The 19,223-nt window shown below is 38.6% G+C and overlaps 2 protein-coding genes and 1 long non-coding RNA gene across 6 annotated transcripts in view; 1 reads left to right on the forward strand and 2 right to left on the reverse strand.

Annotated features, from left to right (window-relative positions):
- Positions 1-5,050, reverse strand: part of IARS2 (isoleucyl-tRNA synthetase 2, mitochondrial) — a 27,023-nt gene extending 21,973 nt beyond the window's left edge. Inside the window, exons 1-8 of the mRNA XM_021392982.1 lie at positions 4,749-5,050; positions 4,468-4,590; positions 3,068-3,224; positions 2,410-2,558; positions 2,266-2,315; positions 2,058-2,167; positions 1,882-1,972; positions 1,416-1,531 (exon numbers count right to left, since the gene is read on the reverse strand). Coding sequence (XP_021248657.1) covers positions 1,416-1,531; positions 1,882-1,972; positions 2,058-2,167; positions 2,266-2,315; positions 2,410-2,558; positions 3,068-3,224; positions 4,468-4,590; positions 4,749-4,973 — 1,021 coding nt within the window. The 5' untranslated portion in view covers positions 4,974-5,050. The remainder of the gene's footprint in view (positions 1-1,415; positions 1,532-1,881; positions 1,973-2,057; positions 2,168-2,265; positions 2,316-2,409; positions 2,559-3,067; positions 3,225-4,467; positions 4,591-4,748) is intronic.
- On the forward strand, positions 4,962-15,794 carry BPNT1 (3'(2'), 5'-bisphosphate nucleotidase 1). Of its 3 annotated transcripts, none has more exons than XM_021392984.1 (9): positions 4,962-5,099; positions 7,522-7,646; positions 9,951-10,055; positions 10,297-10,404; positions 10,943-10,991; positions 12,006-12,097; positions 13,102-13,299; positions 14,130-14,235; positions 15,157-15,794. In XM_021392984.1, exons 2-9 carry the CDS (start codon positions 7,530-7,532, stop codon positions 15,303-15,305), a joined length of 924 nt encoding a protein of 307 aa, XP_021248659.1. In that variant the 5' UTR covers positions 4,962-5,099; positions 7,522-7,529; the 3' UTR covers positions 15,306-15,794. The 3 variants fall into 3 exon arrangements, with proteins under 3 accessions (XP_021248659.1, XP_021248661.1, XP_021248658.1); XM_021392986.1 differs by lacking the exon at positions 4,962-5,099 and adding an exon at positions 5,114-5,136; XM_021392983.1 differs by lacking the exon at positions 4,962-5,099 and adding an exon at positions 5,181-5,301.
- On the reverse strand, positions 7,660-19,211 carry LOC110397041. Of its 2 annotated transcripts, XR_002437492.1 has the most exons (6): positions 18,469-19,211; positions 18,271-18,386; positions 14,803-14,938; positions 13,745-13,876; positions 13,387-13,551; positions 7,660-9,024 (listed from the first exon to the last, which is right to left on the reverse strand). It is a non-coding gene; the product is annotated as an uncharacterized LOC110397041 (long non-coding RNA). The 2 variants fall into 2 exon arrangements; XR_002437491.1 differs by having other exon boundaries at positions 18,271-19,209.

Consider the following 19,223-nt stretch of genomic DNA (forward strand, 5'->3'; position numbering starts at 1 on the left):
GAAATAACAGCTTTTCTTCTACCTTAGATGACATCCCATTAGCAGTGATAATCCACATAGAGATACTCCTCACATTCCCACTTCTTAGGGACTGCTATATCAGTGTTCTACAAACAGATCTCAGAGTAGACTAGCAAACTTGAATTTGGGATCTCTTCTAAGTTCTACCACTAAATACTAATATTACCGTGAAAAATTCATTTCAGTTCTCTAAGGTACATGCAAATGGAGTACAGAACAAATGAAGCTAGTGACAATTTAAAGTTTAAAAAAAAGAAGAAAAAAAAAAAACACACACAAAATATTAGTGGTAAACCCTAGCTGAAAATCCAGAATCAGAGCTTGAACTATCCTTCGTGCTACAAAATTACCTTTGTTGACCATTTTCTTCCTAGAAAGAATATGGTTAAGAATAGCTGTCAGACAGCTTAGCACACAAATACAGAAGTCAACGAATATAAACAACTGGTATATTACAAGCAAATAAAAAGAACAGATATATTTCTTGTCAAGAAGGCTCAATACTACTATTGTATGCTATCTGAAAACCACGTGGTTCAAGATGGTGGAACCTGTGAGGAGGACACTTCCAGCAAATTTTATCATCAGGTGAAAACAAGATTATCAAGTGGAGAAACTGATAATTTCTTTTTTCCTCTGTAAAAGAAGGCGTGGGTAAAAAACCAGAATAGCCTAAAAAGAAGTCACTAAAATTGATTTCTCACCTCCTTTAGATACACATATTTCCCTGAATCACAAATACAGGCAGATGACTAAAATCCATAAATGACACAATAAACAACTCAAAACACTGAATCAGAAGACTGCCTATTAAAAAATATTACTATGCAGTATGCTAGAATGCAAACTTAACTGCTTTAATTTCTCGGTACAAACAATAACCTAGGATACCTCAATCATCCTCGTGGTTATGAAGAAGGCTTAAGACAATGAGACAACAAAGTACATCAATGAGAACTGAAGTGTATTAAATGACAGCAATGGCTGATAGCACCAGCAGTTATGCTGCACTAGGTATTTTTTTTCCAATAGTTTTCACATTATTTAGCAATCGGGCAGTCAGTAAGCATACTTGTAACCAGCCCCTTGTTCTCATCAGCAAGGGTTGAAAGACTGACGAACTGCAATCATGATAAATGAGATCTTGATCCTAAACAGACTTCCATTCCACTTTTAAATTTTTCAAGAGTGAATCCGGATTTTAAAAAGTACTTTGACATCTATGACTGAGAATTTCAGCTACAATACACCAATACTACGTCTGACAGACTACTCTTCATATTATTTTAGTAAAGCACATTCACATAATATAAAAAAAAAAAAAAAAACTGAAGCACTTTTCAATTACTCGTAAGATTTCTAAGCAACTTAATATAAACAATATTAAAATCTACCTTTACACGTTGATATAACCTCAAACTGCGTGTCCAAAACAGCAGCGGTAGATTCAACTCTATCTGCAGCTAGAATGAAGTGTTCACCAGTAGTTGCACACTTCACAACTGAATATCTACAATGCAAATATAGATTTAGGATATTAAATAATTACAAACATCATAAAGCTAAAAACATGAAAATAATGTCTAAAATACAGCAAAAAGGCTTTTAAGATGCACATATCCAATTCATTTCTAAATTCCAAAAGAATTTCAAGATAGCATAGCATCAGAAAGAAGAATTAACTAAAAATGATAACAGAAATTAATATATCAATTGAGATATGGAATGAGGTTTGCAACTGCATCGCTTAAAAAAAGATGTCTTAAAAAAAAAATGTAACAATAGTTCAAAACGTTTTAATTTTGCCAATAAGTATTGATAAAAATGATGAGATCAGTGAACCAAGTTAAACACACGTACTCTGCATCCGGCATGTAGCAAACTGCTTGATTCGCTGGCACAGTCCAAGGTTGCGTGGTCCAGACCAGCACACTAGTAGGGGATGATCCATCTACAGATGTAAATTGGAAGCACTTTGCTCACAATTATGATAAGAATAAAAGCTATCAGTCTTAATATCTGCACAGAAGTCATACCTATCACAGAGGCCAGCTTAGGTGGTGACTTCAGCATGGGAAATTTGACGTACACAGAACGACTGACATGCTGCTCGTTGTATTCAAGCTCTGCTTCAGCCAAGGCTGTTCTGGGTAGGTAACAAACATAAGTTGATATGCTTGAGCATGAAAAGCTAATAATATCCTTGCTAAAATTTAGAAGGCAAAACACTAAGTTGATTCTTACTTTGCTGAAGGAGACCAAAACACGGGTTTATAGTCTCGGTAAATGAAACCCTAAAGAGGAAAGGGAAAGGAAAACACATGTTAAGAGAATCAAAACTCGTAAAACAAATCAAAACATACATACTTCAGGGGAAAGTCAGCATACCTTATCATACATTTTGTGGAAGACTCTCAGCTGGTTAGCTTCATACTTCGGATCAAACGTACGATAGCAGTTAGCCCAATCTGCCATGATGCCCCAACGAATGAAGGCAGCTTTCTGCTTCTCAATGGCTCTTTCTGCAAATTCTCTAGCTGAAAGGAATAGTTCCATTAATTATATGCTTTCGTCCACTAAGATCAATATAAAAACATTTAAAATATACTATTAGCACTTTTAAGAAGAGCCTGAGCTGAACATACTGAAGTTATACATTAACTACTGATGTGTATTGAATATATTTCAGAGAAGGAGTTATATAAAGTAACTGCAAGAGGTAAAAAGATACAGTTAAGCAAAGCAGAAATCTAAACCCTCTGTCCTTTTGTTTTTATTTTTAAATTCTTGGTCAGTGTAATGCTCTTTCATTACAGCAACAAATTTAGGCTGTGTTAAGTCATTCTCCTCCTACTATTATGTTGTACTCGGTCTGCTAAGCAAATACGTGCAGTGATCCTAGAAAGTGTCATCAATACCTGATATTAACAGTTTACAATAAAGTACAAAAGCTATATATAAAACATAAAATTCAAAATATGGCGAGTAATACATAGAAATATTTAAGCCAACTTTTCAAATATACATATTGCAAACAGTAGTTTACCTTTTTGTCTAATTTCCATTGGTGACAAATTTTCAGCTCCTTTGACTTCTGACAATGCCTTCAATTCAATTGGCAATCCATGACAATCCCATCCTGGCACATAATGGACTTTATCGCCCCTCATCATGTGGAAACGATTAGTGATGTCTTTCAAAATCTGAAAGGACAGAAGGTTAGTACTGCAGCTCCCCCTTGTGGAATAGGGACATTATGGCTTAAGATCCTCTGATTAAAAATAAATATTAAAGGTGACATAATAAAGTTACATTATAGACCACACATTTCTGATTTTTCTTGCTCATCATTTTGCACTTTGGCAGAACTTCAAAGATCTCTCATCAAAAGAAATCACATTCTGGAAAAATGAAAGATCAGTTTATAAACTTGCAGGACTTGAAGCGAGCAAATCCTACTTGCCCTCATTTATAAACACTCGGCAGTGTTTGCCTAGTGCACGCTATTTCTTCTTGATATCAGTGATCACCTACCAAAACTGGAGGCTTTCGTAAGTGTAAGTTTTTGCATCAGAACCTTAAGAAGCTGTGGGAAACATTTTACTTCTTCCCATTCTGTAGCATTTGTAAGACTGTCATTCTCAAGTTGGAATCTAAACACACTCAAACATATTGGGCATCATTATTTGAAACGGAAATGCTTATTTTAAAAGGCACTAACATTTTGTCAGTGGTTCCACTGAGGATACAGAGATAAAGAACAAACGCAATACAACAAGGTTGCAAAATATCCTAAGTAAAAAAAACAACCCCAAGGCACAGCTTAACCATGCGCTACAGTAACTGTGTATAGGTATGTGTTAAAAGCACACATATAAAATATACATTCACTCTTGTGTGATAACAAACACAAACTGCGTTTAATATTGTTTAGGAATTGATTTTCTCTAAAAATACTTCCTTGTTTTACAAACAAGTCAGCCTCAAATGAGCACTGAGTGTATAGGTACTGTATACTACTGCATATGGTGTTTATGTTATGGTATGGTCTTCATACCACTTTGGTGTCTTATGGCACCTCTGTCACTGTGTCTCTTGCTTTTGCCCATAAAATGAAAATTAAAAGCCCTGAATACCAAAATTAGCCCAAAGATGTAAAAGGGTTATTAATAATAAATGGTAATGGAGAGTACCCGGTGTGTTACAGGAAGCATTTATCATTTCAAAACAGAACAGCAGCATGGAATCATACAATGGTTCCCCACTCCCCCACTCCCAGCTGTGGGCAGGGCTGCCCCTCCGGCTCAGGCTGCCCAGGGCCCCATCCAACCTGGCCCGGAGCATCTCTGGGGATGGGGCACCACAGCTTCTCTGGGCAGCCGTGCCAGGGCCTCACCGCCCCCTGCGTAAGTTGCCCCCTAGCAGTACGAACGAGTAGGTATTTACTTTATTTAACGCATGGCCAACGTGAGGGTCTCCATTGGCATATGGTGGTCCATCATGAAGATAGAACTCCTGCTTGGCTTTCCTTTGCCTTTGCCACGAGTACAGCTCCAAGAAACCACTTTTCTGCGGAGACAGGAGGAAAACACCCAAACCGTCACACCTCGGCACACTTCCCAAAGTCTGGACAGTAAAACACTTTAAAAACAAATGAAAACAAAGCACGCTCAGGGCGGAGTTGCAGCCCAAGGAGCGGCACGGCCCCCTCCCTGCCGGCCTCGCACCTGCTGCGTTTCCAGCTCGGTGTCGAGCTGCAGCCGGCCCGGCAGCTGGGCGGCAAAGCGGCTGTGCGGCAGCAGCACCGTGTTCCGGTACTGGGAGTCCTGCCGGCTTTCCTCCGCCGGCTGCCTACTGTTGGCCTCCGAGGCGGCCGAGCGCTCCCAGCTCCAGGCAGCCTCGAAGCGGGCGCGGAGCCGGAGCCGCGGCGCGTTCCTCCAGGCCCCCAGCATCCTCACAGCTCCGCGGGCCCCGCGCGGCGGGCACTTCCGGCTGCGCTACGGCACGCGGAGAGGTGGCGACGGGCCGCCAGAAGGGACACGCCGCGCAGCAACGCGTTTTTTCCTCTTCGCGGTGAGGTGCGGCTCGGAGCGCGGGGCTGAGGGGTGACTGCAGGTTCCAGCGCTCCCGAGAGCGGGATGGGGCTGTGGTGGGGCTTCCCGGCGGGGGGCGGAAGGGGCAGGCCTAGAGCGCGGGCACGGGGTGGGGGGAGCTGCGCCGCGCTCCTGGCGGAGCCACCGGGAGCTGAGGGAGCGTGAGGGAGTCCGCGTGGAGGACGGGGTGAGCGGGGGTGCGGGTGGGCGCCCCAGAGAGCGTGGGGCTAGGCTGGGCTGGGCTGGGGGGCCGCCGTCCTGGAGTATGAAGTGCTTCCAGGTCGGAGTGTGTGATTAGAAGTGCGGAAGTCATCTGTTTTAATAAAAGCGAACTGACTTGGCGATGATACTCAGTTATGTTCAACCGTGTTCAGTGACTTGGTTGCTAGGCTAAAGGATGGAGTGCCTACGAAGGAGAAAACATGCTTTGAAAATAATGCTAGATTTAAGAGTAGGAGGTGGCTGCCCTGCGGTCTTTGCAAATGTTCTGTCAAATCCAAAACCTGTTGGTCCAAAGCGAGCTATTACAGTCTTGAACGTGGTGTAGACATGTATGCTTGGAATTGTCCTCATCAGAAAGAGAGTGTAAAAATGTGACACGCCGGGGTTGGTACCATGCAGGAGATACACTTCTGTAAAAACAGAAGGCACCCTTTGCTGCAATAACATTTTTGCACTTTGTTAGTTACTCAGTATCGGGAAGAGGTTGTTGAACCTGCTATCTCTGTTTCTCTTTAATAAATCCTGGTTTTCATAAGAATATTTGAATTGTAGGTGTTGCTTAAAGATTTCGGAGGGTTTCCTTACATAGAGGAAGCAGGTTTGTTTCCTGTAAGAATGGGAATGAACTACATTCTATTTTCCTTCCTGCGAACTTATTTCATGTGGCGATGTGCACTTAAAGCAGCATATGTCTTGCTATATGCTGTGACACTTGTTTGCTCCACCACTTTTCAGTCCTTTCAGAGCTGCTTTCTTTTTTGCCACAGATAGCATTTACAGTATCTGCCCTGTGACTGCTGTTGCCTGTCCAAGACAAGACAGCTTTGGGGCTGGACCTTGGCTATTCTACATGAGTCCAGAGCACTTTGCTCCCACTCATGAGCAGTAAATAATAATTAACCTTAGCTACTGTGCTTTCTGAAAGTAGTTTCTCAACCAGTCTACTCTTTTAGCTTCAGAGTTTTGACTTTTAGAGATACCTGTACAATGTTTCTAAATGCTGAGAAGGTTCTAAAACCAGCGATATTTGGGATTTTTATACCTCTAACATTGCTCTTCGCTTTTGCTCTAAGCAGGGGCGAAACTGGGGTCACATCATCTGCAGTAGCTGTGCTGTAAACTATATTATAGACCTTATATTATACTGAGTAGATAAGGAAGAAAGGAGGTGTGTTGTATAGTGACCTATGTTGTATAGTTGTATAATGACTTGTGCAATACTTGCTTCAATTGCTGCAAACAGTCTGTGACTCTGAAAGAAGCCTAATATTTGGGTGAGCTCAACCCAAAAAGTGTGCAGTAGAAGAACAGACAGGAAAACATAAAAAGCAATCAGTTCTGCATTTTAAAGAATACAGAATTGTTTTCAATACTTCTTACTCCTGAGGCAGAGAAAACCTGGGAGGAAAGGGTTTTTACTGGCCTTTAGCTACAGCTGTAGTTATTCTTCAGTTTGGGAACTAAAGGCATAATGGATTGCACTGAAATGTTCTAGGGAACAGATGTAGAAGACAGTACAATGACAGGATATACAGTGTTGAGAGGAGGAATGCAGGTGTAATAGATTTTCTTAAGGAAATCAACAGAAGTTAAAGAAATATAGAAAGGATGGTAAAATTTAGATGAACAGATTTTCACATCCAAGTGCAGCGTTTGCATCGTTAGCCTACTTTGTGTCCACAATCAGTCCACATACAAAAACCCATTTCTTTGCAGTAAAATGAAATGAAGGGTAAAGTTGCTTTTAGCTTCCTATCTAGTAATTTTTTATTTGAGTCTGGGCACAAATGAAGTTTGTAGGTTCAGAACTGAAAAAATGAACTTAGTACATGAGTGCTGCATATAGATTGCACTTTTTCATAGCTTTTATGATGAAGAATTTCTGCTGCAGTCATTTTGTTTGTTTGTTTTTATTTAATGCCAATTGTTTAATTTAGTGAAGAAAGGTAGTTCCAGTGTCATTAAATTGATATTAGGAATTTGTGTCTAAAATAGCATTATATCCCTGCGTACCTGTTAATTGTATTTAAATGTCGCAGCTTACTATTACTACTCACAGAAAGTAATTCACTTTCCCTTTCTTATTCAGTTTAAACAAACTGCATCTGCTTGGAATGTTAAGTAAAATATTTTCCTTCTTGTCATCCCCTGTAAGTGTGCATGTTTGCCTTTTTCTTCTTTTCAGCATTCAGTATGGCTTCTCCAACTCTGCTCATGCGTGTGGTCGCCTCTGCGTATTCTGTTGCAGAAAAAGCTGCAACAATTGTTAGAAAAGTCATGGCCGGAGGAGATCTGGGGATAGTGGAGAAGGTATTTCTTTAACTTTGTTTCACCTTCATTTATTTTATCAAGATATAAGTCAAACTGGTATTTTTTTAAGATCAGCAAGAGGGGAGGGAAATGCAGTCAATTCCAAACTTCACCTTTTTGAATCGAAAACTATTCCTTGATAAAGGATTAAAAGAGCATTGGAGGAGAAATGTATTTTAAATTGTGTTTCTAGAGGATGTTCAGACACTTAAAAGAAACCATAATTTTGTCCTGATTCCCCTCACAAATCATGAGCTTCGGATAGCATGTCAGAATTAGAACTGATATTAATGCATCTTTTTCATTATTTTCCATACCTATGTTCGAACATCTGTAGTGCAAGATACAGTACTATGCCCTGTAATTTTGGATTAGGACCAATCTGTGTTTAATTTCTTGAAACAAAAATGAAACATAGTTTTCCTCATAAGTCATGCCTTTAAAAGTAATGTTGGAGTTTCAAAATTAATTCTAAATTGAAAAGAAACATGAAGTGACAGTCATCTGCATAGTGTTTTTCATTTGCCCTAAACTAGTACGCTGCACCGCTGAAACAGGATCTGGGTTTTGGTTGTAGGACTAGAATTGATGGAATGATCTTTGAAGTTGCGAATATGCTATGATATTATGTGCTGCATTAAGTATCTGTATTGTGTCATAGAATCATAGAAATGTTTGCATTAGAGGGGACTTTTAAGATCGTCTAATTCCAACCCCCTGCTATAGGCAGGGACACCTTCCGCTAGACCAGGTTGCCCAAAGCCCCATCCAGTCCGGCCTTGAATGCTACCAGGAATGTGACAGCCACAGCTTCCCTGGGCAACCTGTTCCAGTGAATCAGCACCCTCATGGTGAAGAATTTCTTCCTAACGTCTAATCTAATTCTACCCTCTTTTTGCTTAAAGACATTGCCCCTTGTCCTCTCACTGTACTCTTTCATAAAGAGTCCCTCTCCAGGTTTCTTTTTTCTCTTTGAGAGTCCAGCTAGGTTAAGGTAATTTTAATTAAAAAAAAAAAAAAAAAGCTTGGTTTTATCAGTTTCACTGATTAATTCAGTTTCACTTAGGAAAAAAAAAAAAGCAAAAGTTGTAATATTATTTCCCAGCAAAACAAAGATTGCTCAATCATTTTCTAATGTAATAAAAACTGGACATTTTGAATTCTGATCAAGTAAATAATTTTAAGTACTGTATAACAAAAACCATCAAAAGTAGCAGATGATATAGCTTCTAAATAAAAATAGTGGTTACACCTACCTTATTTTTATGAATACTACAAACAGTCAAGTTCAGATTAAAAACAGTGAGCAACAGGAAAGGTTCTTGCTTGAGGAGCTAGCAATCTCAGAGAATTCCTGCAATCTTTTTATCAAACTTGGCTGGGGAAGAAAAAGAGAGTGCAAGAGTAAGAGTCTGGAGAGAAGAGATATGCAAAAGAATGTAAAGTTCTCATAATTCATCCTCTTTCTGCAGTCAACAAACACCAAGACCAGTTCCAGTTGGCCTTATTGAATGAAAGCTGTAGAAAAGCTAGGAAGAGAATGTTCCACCTTTCCCTCGCAACAGTGACTTCCCATCCATTTATCACAATGAGGAAAAAGTGGTGCAAGGACAGTTGCACCACTCTTAGCTACCTCCTCCACCTCCACTCCCTCTCCTGATGTTCAGAGTTTACTTCCACCCAGTCAACTCTAGGATCACCATTTGTATTGCTTCTCTTTGAAACCCTCCTACATTTTTTTTCTTTTATGTTAGGAAGACATTTTGTCCAGCTGTTTTTATATTATTGATGACCATTTTGAAGAACTACTTTGTACTGTTTTTCTTCAGTTTGTGTCATGGAAACAAGGAGATCATCTGCAATTTGATCTTTTGAGGTCTGAACTCAGCATCAAATTCAACCAAAATTTATTAGAGAATAAGAGAGAATTTTCAGAGAAAACTTAAATATCAAGTCTTATAAGAATAGGCAATTGGATAAGGGATGGACTAGGCTTGGAGCATGCAAAAAAGTAACGCATAACTATTTTCCATTTCTGTGGTTAATTTCTGTAGCTGGATAAAGCAATTTTTATGTCACCAAATAAGATATAAACAGATAAAATTATAGTTTAATTCAACCAAGATGTAAATATCGGCATGGACCAGCTTCAATTCCTACAGTAACACAACTATTTCTTACTGGGATGCTATCTCTCAGCCTGAATGGCTCCTCCATTCACAGTTTCATGAAGATTAAGGCTAGAAGGCTGTTGTACTATTTTTGTTATGTTTTGAGGTATGTAAATTCTTATCCTTTTGACAGAGTGGAGCCAATGACTTGCAGACCAAAGCTGACAGACTGGTGCAAATGAGCATTTGTGCTTCACTGGCACGAAAATTTCCCAAAGCAACAATCATAGGAGAAGAAGTAAGTACCTGATTTGTTTCTTGCTAGCAATTTAGCTTGCTGTAACTTGCAGTGGAATATACTTTGTTAGGTTTTAGAAAATCATCTCTTTGCAGGGAAAAAATACCACCAGGAATCTATCCCATTTTATCGTTCAATACATTCGCTTTGTCAAGTAATCTGCAAGCATTTCAACAGTTCTAAGGCAAATTGAGGCAACTGCAGCACCTTTTTGTAATAATTTTGAGACTCTTCTTCTTAGGAACTACCTTCTGAAGAAGTAAATGAGGAATTAATTGAAGATGGCTACTGTGAAGAAATACTAAAGAAAACTTGTCCTGCTCAGTACACGGGAATTAAAGAGGAAGAGGTAATTTTACACATATGATTTTGTATTTTACACTCTGATTTTGATATTTTTTTTATTACTTTGATTTTATCTAAGAATCTATACAGGAAAAAAAAGATGATTTCACTATTGCCAGTTACTCTTTTTGGTTTGATACTCATACATGATACTCATGTAGTCATGAGTATCACACTTCTAGAGCTGGAAACACTGAGTATTCCTTCGTGCAATTGTGAGAAATGGAAATTTGCTTCTTACAGCTTGTGATTCAAATTTTTTTAGAATGAACTGACTTTGGACAAGAGAAAGTAATGTTATTTCCATGTTTAATTTAAGCCTTGATACCTCTGCTAAGATATTTGCTAAGAAGTTCCCATTAGTTTCTTAGATTTTCTGTAAAGTACTAATAATGTAGGTTTCAGTCATATCATTGGCTGAAAAATGTGAATGTATTTATTTCCTTATTTTTGTAAGCAAATAAAAGCACTAAAGCAAATATGTTTACTTTGCATTATTTGTATTTGTTTATGCTATTCTTTAATTTTTATTTTTTTAACAGCTTGTAATATGGGTTGATCCTTTGGATGGAACCAAAGAGTACACTGAAGGTTGGTTTCCTAGTTCTGCTGATTCAAGAAATTACCACAGTGCAGTAAAGTACTAGGTACATGTATATTGTTTCATGATGAAAGTTACATACAATATGACTTCATAAGGCTGATTTTGTTTCTGTACTTTGTAAGTGCAATGGAAATTTTTAATCATCACTCTCCGTTCTAACAGGTACTGAATATTCCTGATGGGTAACAAATTCCTACTGTTTTTTGGCAATTCGGGGAGCAAAGGGCTGCCTTTAATTGCCGGCAAATTGTCTTAAAAAGTTTTTAATCAAATAAATTTACATTTTCATACATACTTTGAACTGGAGAACTAAATCTCCTGTTCATACAAGCATACGCTTAATTATATTTACATCCTTCTCTTCAAACTACTCATATGCCATAGTTGTATTTGTCATCATTTCAAAATAAAATAAAACCCTCCCCATAATCATAATTATTTGGTTATGGAAAGAAATTGTTCACAGAAAAGCCCAATTTGTGTCCATAGACCCTACAGAAAAGAAGAAAACAAAAGAAAAACACGCATAAAATATATGCCAAAACCTTGCCTCAACTTCCTGCTGCATTTTTTAGTTAATTAACATAAAATCTTTTAGTTAGATTTTTTTCCCCATTTTCAGGGAAAGAGATGTACAGCTGCCATAAAGCTGCAGTTTCTGAAGACCACTGAAGAATCTAGACTCCCATTTTTGGAAGAATATCATCACATGCCATTATGTAGATGTACCTTTCAACTTTTCTCATTATGTGTTAATTATAGCATAGTTCACACTAGAGAAATTCTATCTGGGACATGCTTTGAAGACCTTGAGGCTAAAAAAGACTGCATTATATCAAACAACTTATTACACCAGAAAATCCTAACTAGTATTTGCATTTTTAAGATACCACCTTACATATCAATTCATGGATTTCTGTTGAAGGTTTACTTTCATTCATTTATTCATTTAATATTTTCTCTTTTTCAAGCATAACTACCTTCATGTTATTTCTGTACAGGTCTCCTTGACCATGTCACAGTTCTCATTGGAATTGCTTATGGAGGCAAAGCAATAGCAGGAGTTATTAACCAGCCATATTACAACTATGAGGTATTAAATGCATTGATTTGTTTGGCAGTGTTAGGTGATTTTTAATTGTCTCTTCTGTGATCTTGCCAGTTAGCAAACTTTCAACTGGAAAGCAATGTGTATTGGAGTTAATGTTGTAACATAAGGAATTATTGTTTTATTTTACATACACAAAGTTTTTAATGTTTATTTCCAATAACTGGATCTCAGGAACGCAGTAACAGTTATAGTGAATCTTGAGGCTTGTGTAGTATCACAGTATACGTTACATGTGTACTGTACTCATTAATATGGTACATAAAAATTACCTATTGAAAAATAAGTATATATCTGTGTTTTTACAGTCTAGGCTATAGATTCTTTACTAAATCCATACAATAGGTACATTTGTGATATGTGGTAACTGCCCTAAACCTGCAGTCCTAAATAAACCTATCGGGGTAGATAGATTAGAGTGCATCAGGCCAAATCTCAGGTTTAACTCCAAGATGGCCAACCTACAATGTTTGCATGTATCTAATACAGTATTATCTGTGTTAGAGGGAAAAACCTCAGGACATAGTCTGATTTATCAAACTTATTAGATTTAAAGAAAAATCTCTTGAGTTAATATAATGCACATCAGCTGATTCTACATGTTCTACATCTATGCGATGAAACATATAAAAATGACAATGAAGATATCAGTAACAGATTGTGCCTTAAATAGAGAAATATGCAGATATTAATTTGTCAGTCATGGGAAGCAGAATGTCATGCGTCACTGTAATTTCACAGATGAGAAAACAGTAAACCATCTCCTGAAGGTTGTACAACATGTCATTGCCATAGATGGAAAGGGAGCTGAGGCATCCTGATTTCTCTGTCTGAGCTGAAGAGTACTTCTTTTTAAGTGACTCCATTTAAATGTATCTCAGTGTTAATATTATATTCCTTAAGATGGAACAATGTCTCTCCCTGCTCTTTTCCATTTGTGCTTTAAACGCTGCCCTCTGTGGTTAACCATCATGTGGACCTTTCCATAGTCAGGAGCTGATGCAGTACTGGGCAGGACGATTTGGGGAGTCCTGGGAATAGGTGCCTTTGGATTTCAGCTGACAGAAGCACCAGCTGGGAAACACATTGTTGTTACCACGCGTTCACATGGCAGTACCCTGGTAAATGACTGCATCAGTGCTTTGAACCCTGACAGCATCATCAGAGTTGGAGGAGCAGGAAACAAGGTATGAAAACTCGAAATCTTTTGGTTTGACTGGGAGGTTTTATCTTTGGAAAAAGAAACAGAATTTTGAATGAAAACCTTTGTTTACCTGCATGAATATACAAAAGCATTTCCTCCTCTGTTCCTAGCACAACTCCTCTTCCTATAGCATTCCATTTGCCATGAGGTGGAGAGTTAAAATTCATTGCAGATGTATTTGTAACAAGGGCTGTGCTGGTCATGGCTGAGGTCCATCTTCACTTGTATTCTGTTTCTAGGAGATACAATAACATTTATAAAAAGACTAGAATCATTAAATGAGAATACAATTTAATCGTAGTAAGGCTTTTGCTCCGACCTGCTAGAAGTACATATCTAAGGATAAAAATAGGAACAGCACAAAGTGATATCTCCTTTGCAAAACTTCTTAGCATACAGGTAATTGTGCTGCAATTTTGGAAACTTACTTTTGTCATGGCTGTCAAAACAGACTGTCCAGTCTCTTTTCTCCAGCACATGCACAGGCCCAAACAGCTCCAAGATAACACAGTTTCAATTTTTCCTTTTTTAGTATTTGCAGAAGATAGGAAATCTTGTATCTGAAACAAAAAGCAGATTTTTATCCTATGGACTGTATTTATAACAATCATAAAAATAGATCATTTGGTATGGTAATAGAGTGTATCTTTCTAAATGCTAATATATGTATGTAGTTATACGTGAAAGAATCTCGTTTTCTAACAGTAAGTATACAGAATAAACTGATCTAATCCCTGTTTCCTGGTGTTACTTTTTCCCATCTTCTAAATGCCTAGATCCCTTGAAATGATTGCCAATCTCTATTCATAACAGATCATTCAACTTATAGAAGGCAAAGCATCTGCTTATGTATTTGCCAGTCCTGGATGCAAGAAGTGGGATACCTGTGCACCTGAAGCTATTTTACATGCGGTGGGAGGTAAGTTAACAGCATTCAAAATCCTTTCCAAGGTAAGTGAAACAGCATCAATATAAGTTATTCATTCTTACCACAGAAAGAAAAGAATTTTAAAACATGTATTTGGAAAGAAAAGTGACTGTATATATGTATTTTTAAATTATCATGATTCACTGAGGGGCTTTGTGCCCTTTTAAATAAGCAGTAACTTCAAAGGGGCGGCAAATTATGCAGTATGACAGAATGGTTTGGATTGGAAGGGACCTTAAAGATCATCTAGCTGCAACTCCCCCACTGTGGGTAGAATGATGGGCTTCATAACAACATTATTTATTTATCTCCTCTGTAGTCTACAGTACAGTGTTCAGAACTGGGATAGCTTTAAGCAGGTTAACTCAGGCATAGAAAAAAAACAACCAATCTGGGGCAGCACAGTGCTGTATTTAGCCTCCTTGTTGTACACGTATCTTGTGGTTAAATTAGCTTGCATAATGGTCTGTGTTGCTCTTGCTAAGTGATTTCCAGAAACTCATTTAAAACTAGATGGGGTATTTCTATATTATACTAGAGTCTGCGGTATATACATACCCTGGCTCTTGCTTGAACACAGGATTTTACTTTCCATCTTATCAACTGCCAGTGTATGATCTACTCAGGAAGTGTTTTAGTTTATCCATAAGCAATAGCTGTAGTTTTCCAGAAACATGAGGAATTTTAAGTATTGCTGAAAGAAAACACAACTGATTAGTTATTTAGTATCAGTCGAGAAAAAGCTGTTGTGCACAAACTGGGAGAAAACATTAAATTTCACATCTAAAGGCAGGTACATGTACCCCAAAGACCGTATTTTTTTTTTTGTTCTTTTATCACTTGTATTAATAAATTAGATTATCTCTCTCCAACTCTGGTTTACTGGAATATTTTTTTTTCTTTTTTTTGCAGGCAAGATAACTGATATCCATGGAAACTCCTTTCAGTATAACAAAGAAGTAAAACACATGAATTCAGCTGGGGTCCTTGCCACTTTGAGAAATTATGACTATTACGCCAGTCGTATTCCTAACACAGTTAAACAATCTCTTGTGCCTTAAAGCAGTAAAGTGTCTTCACTTGGCCTGGAAAGTTGAGAAGGTGAGATTGTAGAAAAATTAAACAAAGAAGATAACTGAGCTTGAAATTGTTTTATGGAATCTGGATCTAATTCTTACATTAAGCTGTTCAATAATTTCAAAATTACCTGCAGACTGTCTACTGTTGGATCAGATTGTTTTGCTATGTTTAGCAGATAATATAGTAATTACATTTCTTCAATATTTGTTTTCCACGTTCTTTGGAAATAGAGTATTCATTCCATGTGATATGACTGTGGTTAATGTTCTGCTAATCATAACAATATAATCCAAAAGTCATCTTACTATTTAGGGCACAAATTCATTTTAACTTATCTACCAAACTTCGTTCAATGTTTTTTCTTGTATGTACTCAACAAGATTTTGTTGTGTTGAATACAAATGGAGTAGGAGCTTGAATGGATGGATGGTCACGTTTACAATAAAAGTGGATGGTTTTGATTCTTAGAAGTGAAATGTGATCTTTATATGCATGTATTTTAGGATGAAGTGAAGTTGGTTTGGTTTTTGTTTGGCTTCCCTTATAGTTATAGGCCAAGATTCTCCTTTAAATACATGCAATTTCTAAGGCAATTTATTTCTTGCAGGACTTCTGTCATACACGTGTAGCGCTAGTTAGTGTAATCCTTTGCAAGGACACTGTGCTTCTCTCTATCTAGCAAAACTGTGGTAGTTTTAAGCTAGTTCTAGGGAGTTCTATGTGTTTCTTAGTTTCAAAATGATTTTCCTATTTAAATGCCATTTTTGCAGCATAAGAAATTCATCAAACTTAAGCAGTTGGTAGTAACCATTTCATCAGACAATTTTAGGATGATATACTTTATTTTACTTAGTGAGTCTCTTAAACTTCTCCTCTGCCTGCCCTCACTTTTTGAAAGACTATCTTTCTATCAATTCCAGCTATGTATCAACCAAGGTGAAGTTACATGCAAGTAGAGACGCACTCTTTTCAGTGTAGCAGTAGGAAACTTAAGTATAGGAGGTCTTACATGCAGGAAGCAGCTTGAAGTCATCCAGTAACTGAAATGACTTCTTTGAAATAGTCAGTTTCAAAGTGTAACTGAAACAATGTTGTGTTGTATTTTATTTCCTCACACCTATTGGATTTTCTTAATGCCTTAAGGTCTTTACTTGCACTAATTGTACCCAAAAGGGATATGTAATCCATTGTGCTTTTAGACATAAATGGAAGAACAAACATTGCTTATCAAATTCTAAAGCTTTAAACAGATCCAAACACTTAAAAACACTTTCTGGACCCAAAGAATCCGAGGGCAATACTTCATTAGGGTACTGTCATCCAGCCACCTCTCCGGTAAAGACAGAAGACTGAGCTTAACCAGAGGAAACATAAGTTTTTCTTTCAGAGATAACAACCTAGTTTTGCAAATAAGCATTTGTAACCTGAACTGTGAAACTGCCAGCTTAAAGTGTCATTTGTTATTTTGAAGGCAGAGAAGAAGAATGCCACTTCCATTAATTAATGACTGTGACTCATACTGAGGCAGGCCATGAGCGGCTGCCAGTTCCAAAGGACTACATGGTTGTTTTCTTTCTTTGTTCTCAGTATGGTTAGAAAAGTGGCATCTGTCAAGCTCACAGGTCTGTGGTGTTAGGGAGGGTGCCCGAACTTCGTTTACTTAATGACTGAATGGCCAAGTCCTTCTGGCATGACTTTTTTTTCTTTAAACCCAGATGACACTATGAATGGCTAAGTAGCCTGCAAGTTTCACTATACCCCTTCAATGTGCCCCCTGCCCACAAGATCAAGTCTTCCTAATAACCACACTCCGGGTCTTTAAGTTAGCTCTGAGCTGTAATATACAAAAAGCTACATTTTCCATACAGCTGAAAATTTCAAAATTCAGTTTTCAACAGTGTTGAAGCATATTTCTTTCTACATTCAGCTCACCTTGTATTTAACACCTCTGATTTACTTGTCAAATTGCATGCAAGAGTTCTTGGATTCAGTCCTTTCCTCACACTGGTAACACCAACCTTATTTCATTGCAGTACCTCCAGGCTTGCCCTGTTTTCTCTTAGAGCTAGGTGGCTTAAAGCTGGCTGTATTTCCAGCTAGCAGGTACATCTTAATGCCAGGCAATATGAATGAGACAACTCTTGCTGAAGAGCTCCCAGTCTTCTCATGTGCAAACATGGGAAAGGAACTGGGGAAGCTCTTTCCTTAGTGAGCACAGCTTATCCTTACAACATTTACAGATAAATTAGCAAGGTTGTCACTTAACTTCCCCTATCATCAGCCAGTCCATGATGCTGTAATTACACTAAAAGCTGCATACAGAGGAACAACACATGCTTCGAATCCTTTCATCTAGAGCCTACCTGTCTTCTTTTTCTTCAAGTGTATGACTAGTAAGAGCACATAAGACAGATTCAGCCTGTTTTAATTAGAGCCTTCCTCATATTTTGGCTCCTTATAACTTTAGTCATTCCACAGGCCTATTGTGACTGAGGTTTGAACCACCTAGCAAGTACAGATTAATTTTCAGACTCAGGTTAAACATCTGACTCAGGCTGGATATTAGGAGGAATTTCTTCACAGGAAGACTGGTAACGCATTGGCACAGGCTGCCCAGGGAGGTGGTGGAGTCACTGTCCCTGGAGGTGTTCAAGCGTGGAGATGTGGCACTGAGGGACATGGTTAGTGGGCATGGTAGGGATGGGTTGGTCAGACTTGGTGAGCTTAGAGGTCTTTTCCAGCCTTAATGATTCTATGATTTTGTAATTTTCATCCCTCCAGGATTCTTGGTTAGTTTAGTATTCACTTCAAAATTGGCACGTGAGATTGTGAAACAATTTAAAATGAGATGTAGAATGATTTAAAGACGAAGCCTGTGCTAATGAGTCTTGTAGTAGTCATTCAAATGTAAAGTCAATTCCAGAACCCACTGCTAGTAACACTCACCTGTGTGCTTATATCCTTAATTTATCTAACATCTGAGGTATGTTTAAGAACTTGCTCAGCATAACTCCTTTCTAATTCTGCTGTTATTGATCTCGTGCTCATTTATGGTTGCTTCGCTGAGAATAGAGCATACAACATCCAATGTTTAAATGGACTTATGCATGGAGACGTTTTCCATGCTGACGGAAACTGGAATACCTCCTGATACAGGTTGATACATGGGAAACGTGCAGTGAAACTCAACAGCAGGAGTCAAGGACACATGGCGGGGGAGATCCAGTCACACGCAGAATCATAGGGGTTGGAAGGGACTTCTGGAAATCATCTGGTCTGGCTGCCCCACTGCCACGCTTCACCAATCGTGCATCCAAGAGTTCTTCTGCTAGCAAATTGGTGCTGTAAAACAGAGTGGAAAAAAAGCACAGGGACACCGCAGTGTCCTTGTAACAGTGTGAGACAGAGCCTGACTCCTGGAGAAAACTGCTAGTGCAGTAGTTTTGTAATTAATTCCAAGACCAGACTGATCCACTGCTAGGCTCGTATTTGAGAAACACTGTAAGAAAGCAGGGTAAACTGTCTGTGACTCTTCTCAGAGAGGTGAGGCACTGACACAGGCTGCCCAGACATGGCGGAGTCACCATCCGTGGAGGTGTTTGAGAACCGTGGAGATGTGGCACTGAGGGACGTGGTTAGTGCAGTGGTGGGGAAGGGTTGATGGCCGGACACGACGACCTTAGAAGTCTTTTCTAATCTTAATGATTTGATGATTCTGTGCTCTTATTTATTTGCTTACGTGACATAAAAGCGTCAGAAGATACCCCTGCTGCTCCCGACTGAGCCCATCCCTAAGAATGCTGGCGGATAACTCGAGCAGAGCTTCAGAGACAGGCCCAGCTGTCAGGGCCAGCAGCTGCCAGGCGCATCCCACTGCGGGAAGTGACGCGCCGGCTCCT

Source organism: Numida meleagris, chromosome 3 (genome assembly GCF_002078875.1).
Source record: "Numida meleagris isolate 19003 breed g44 Domestic line chromosome 3, NumMel1.0, whole genome shotgun sequence".
Lineage (NCBI taxonomy): Eukaryota > Metazoa > Chordata > Aves > Galliformes > Numididae > Numida > Numida meleagris.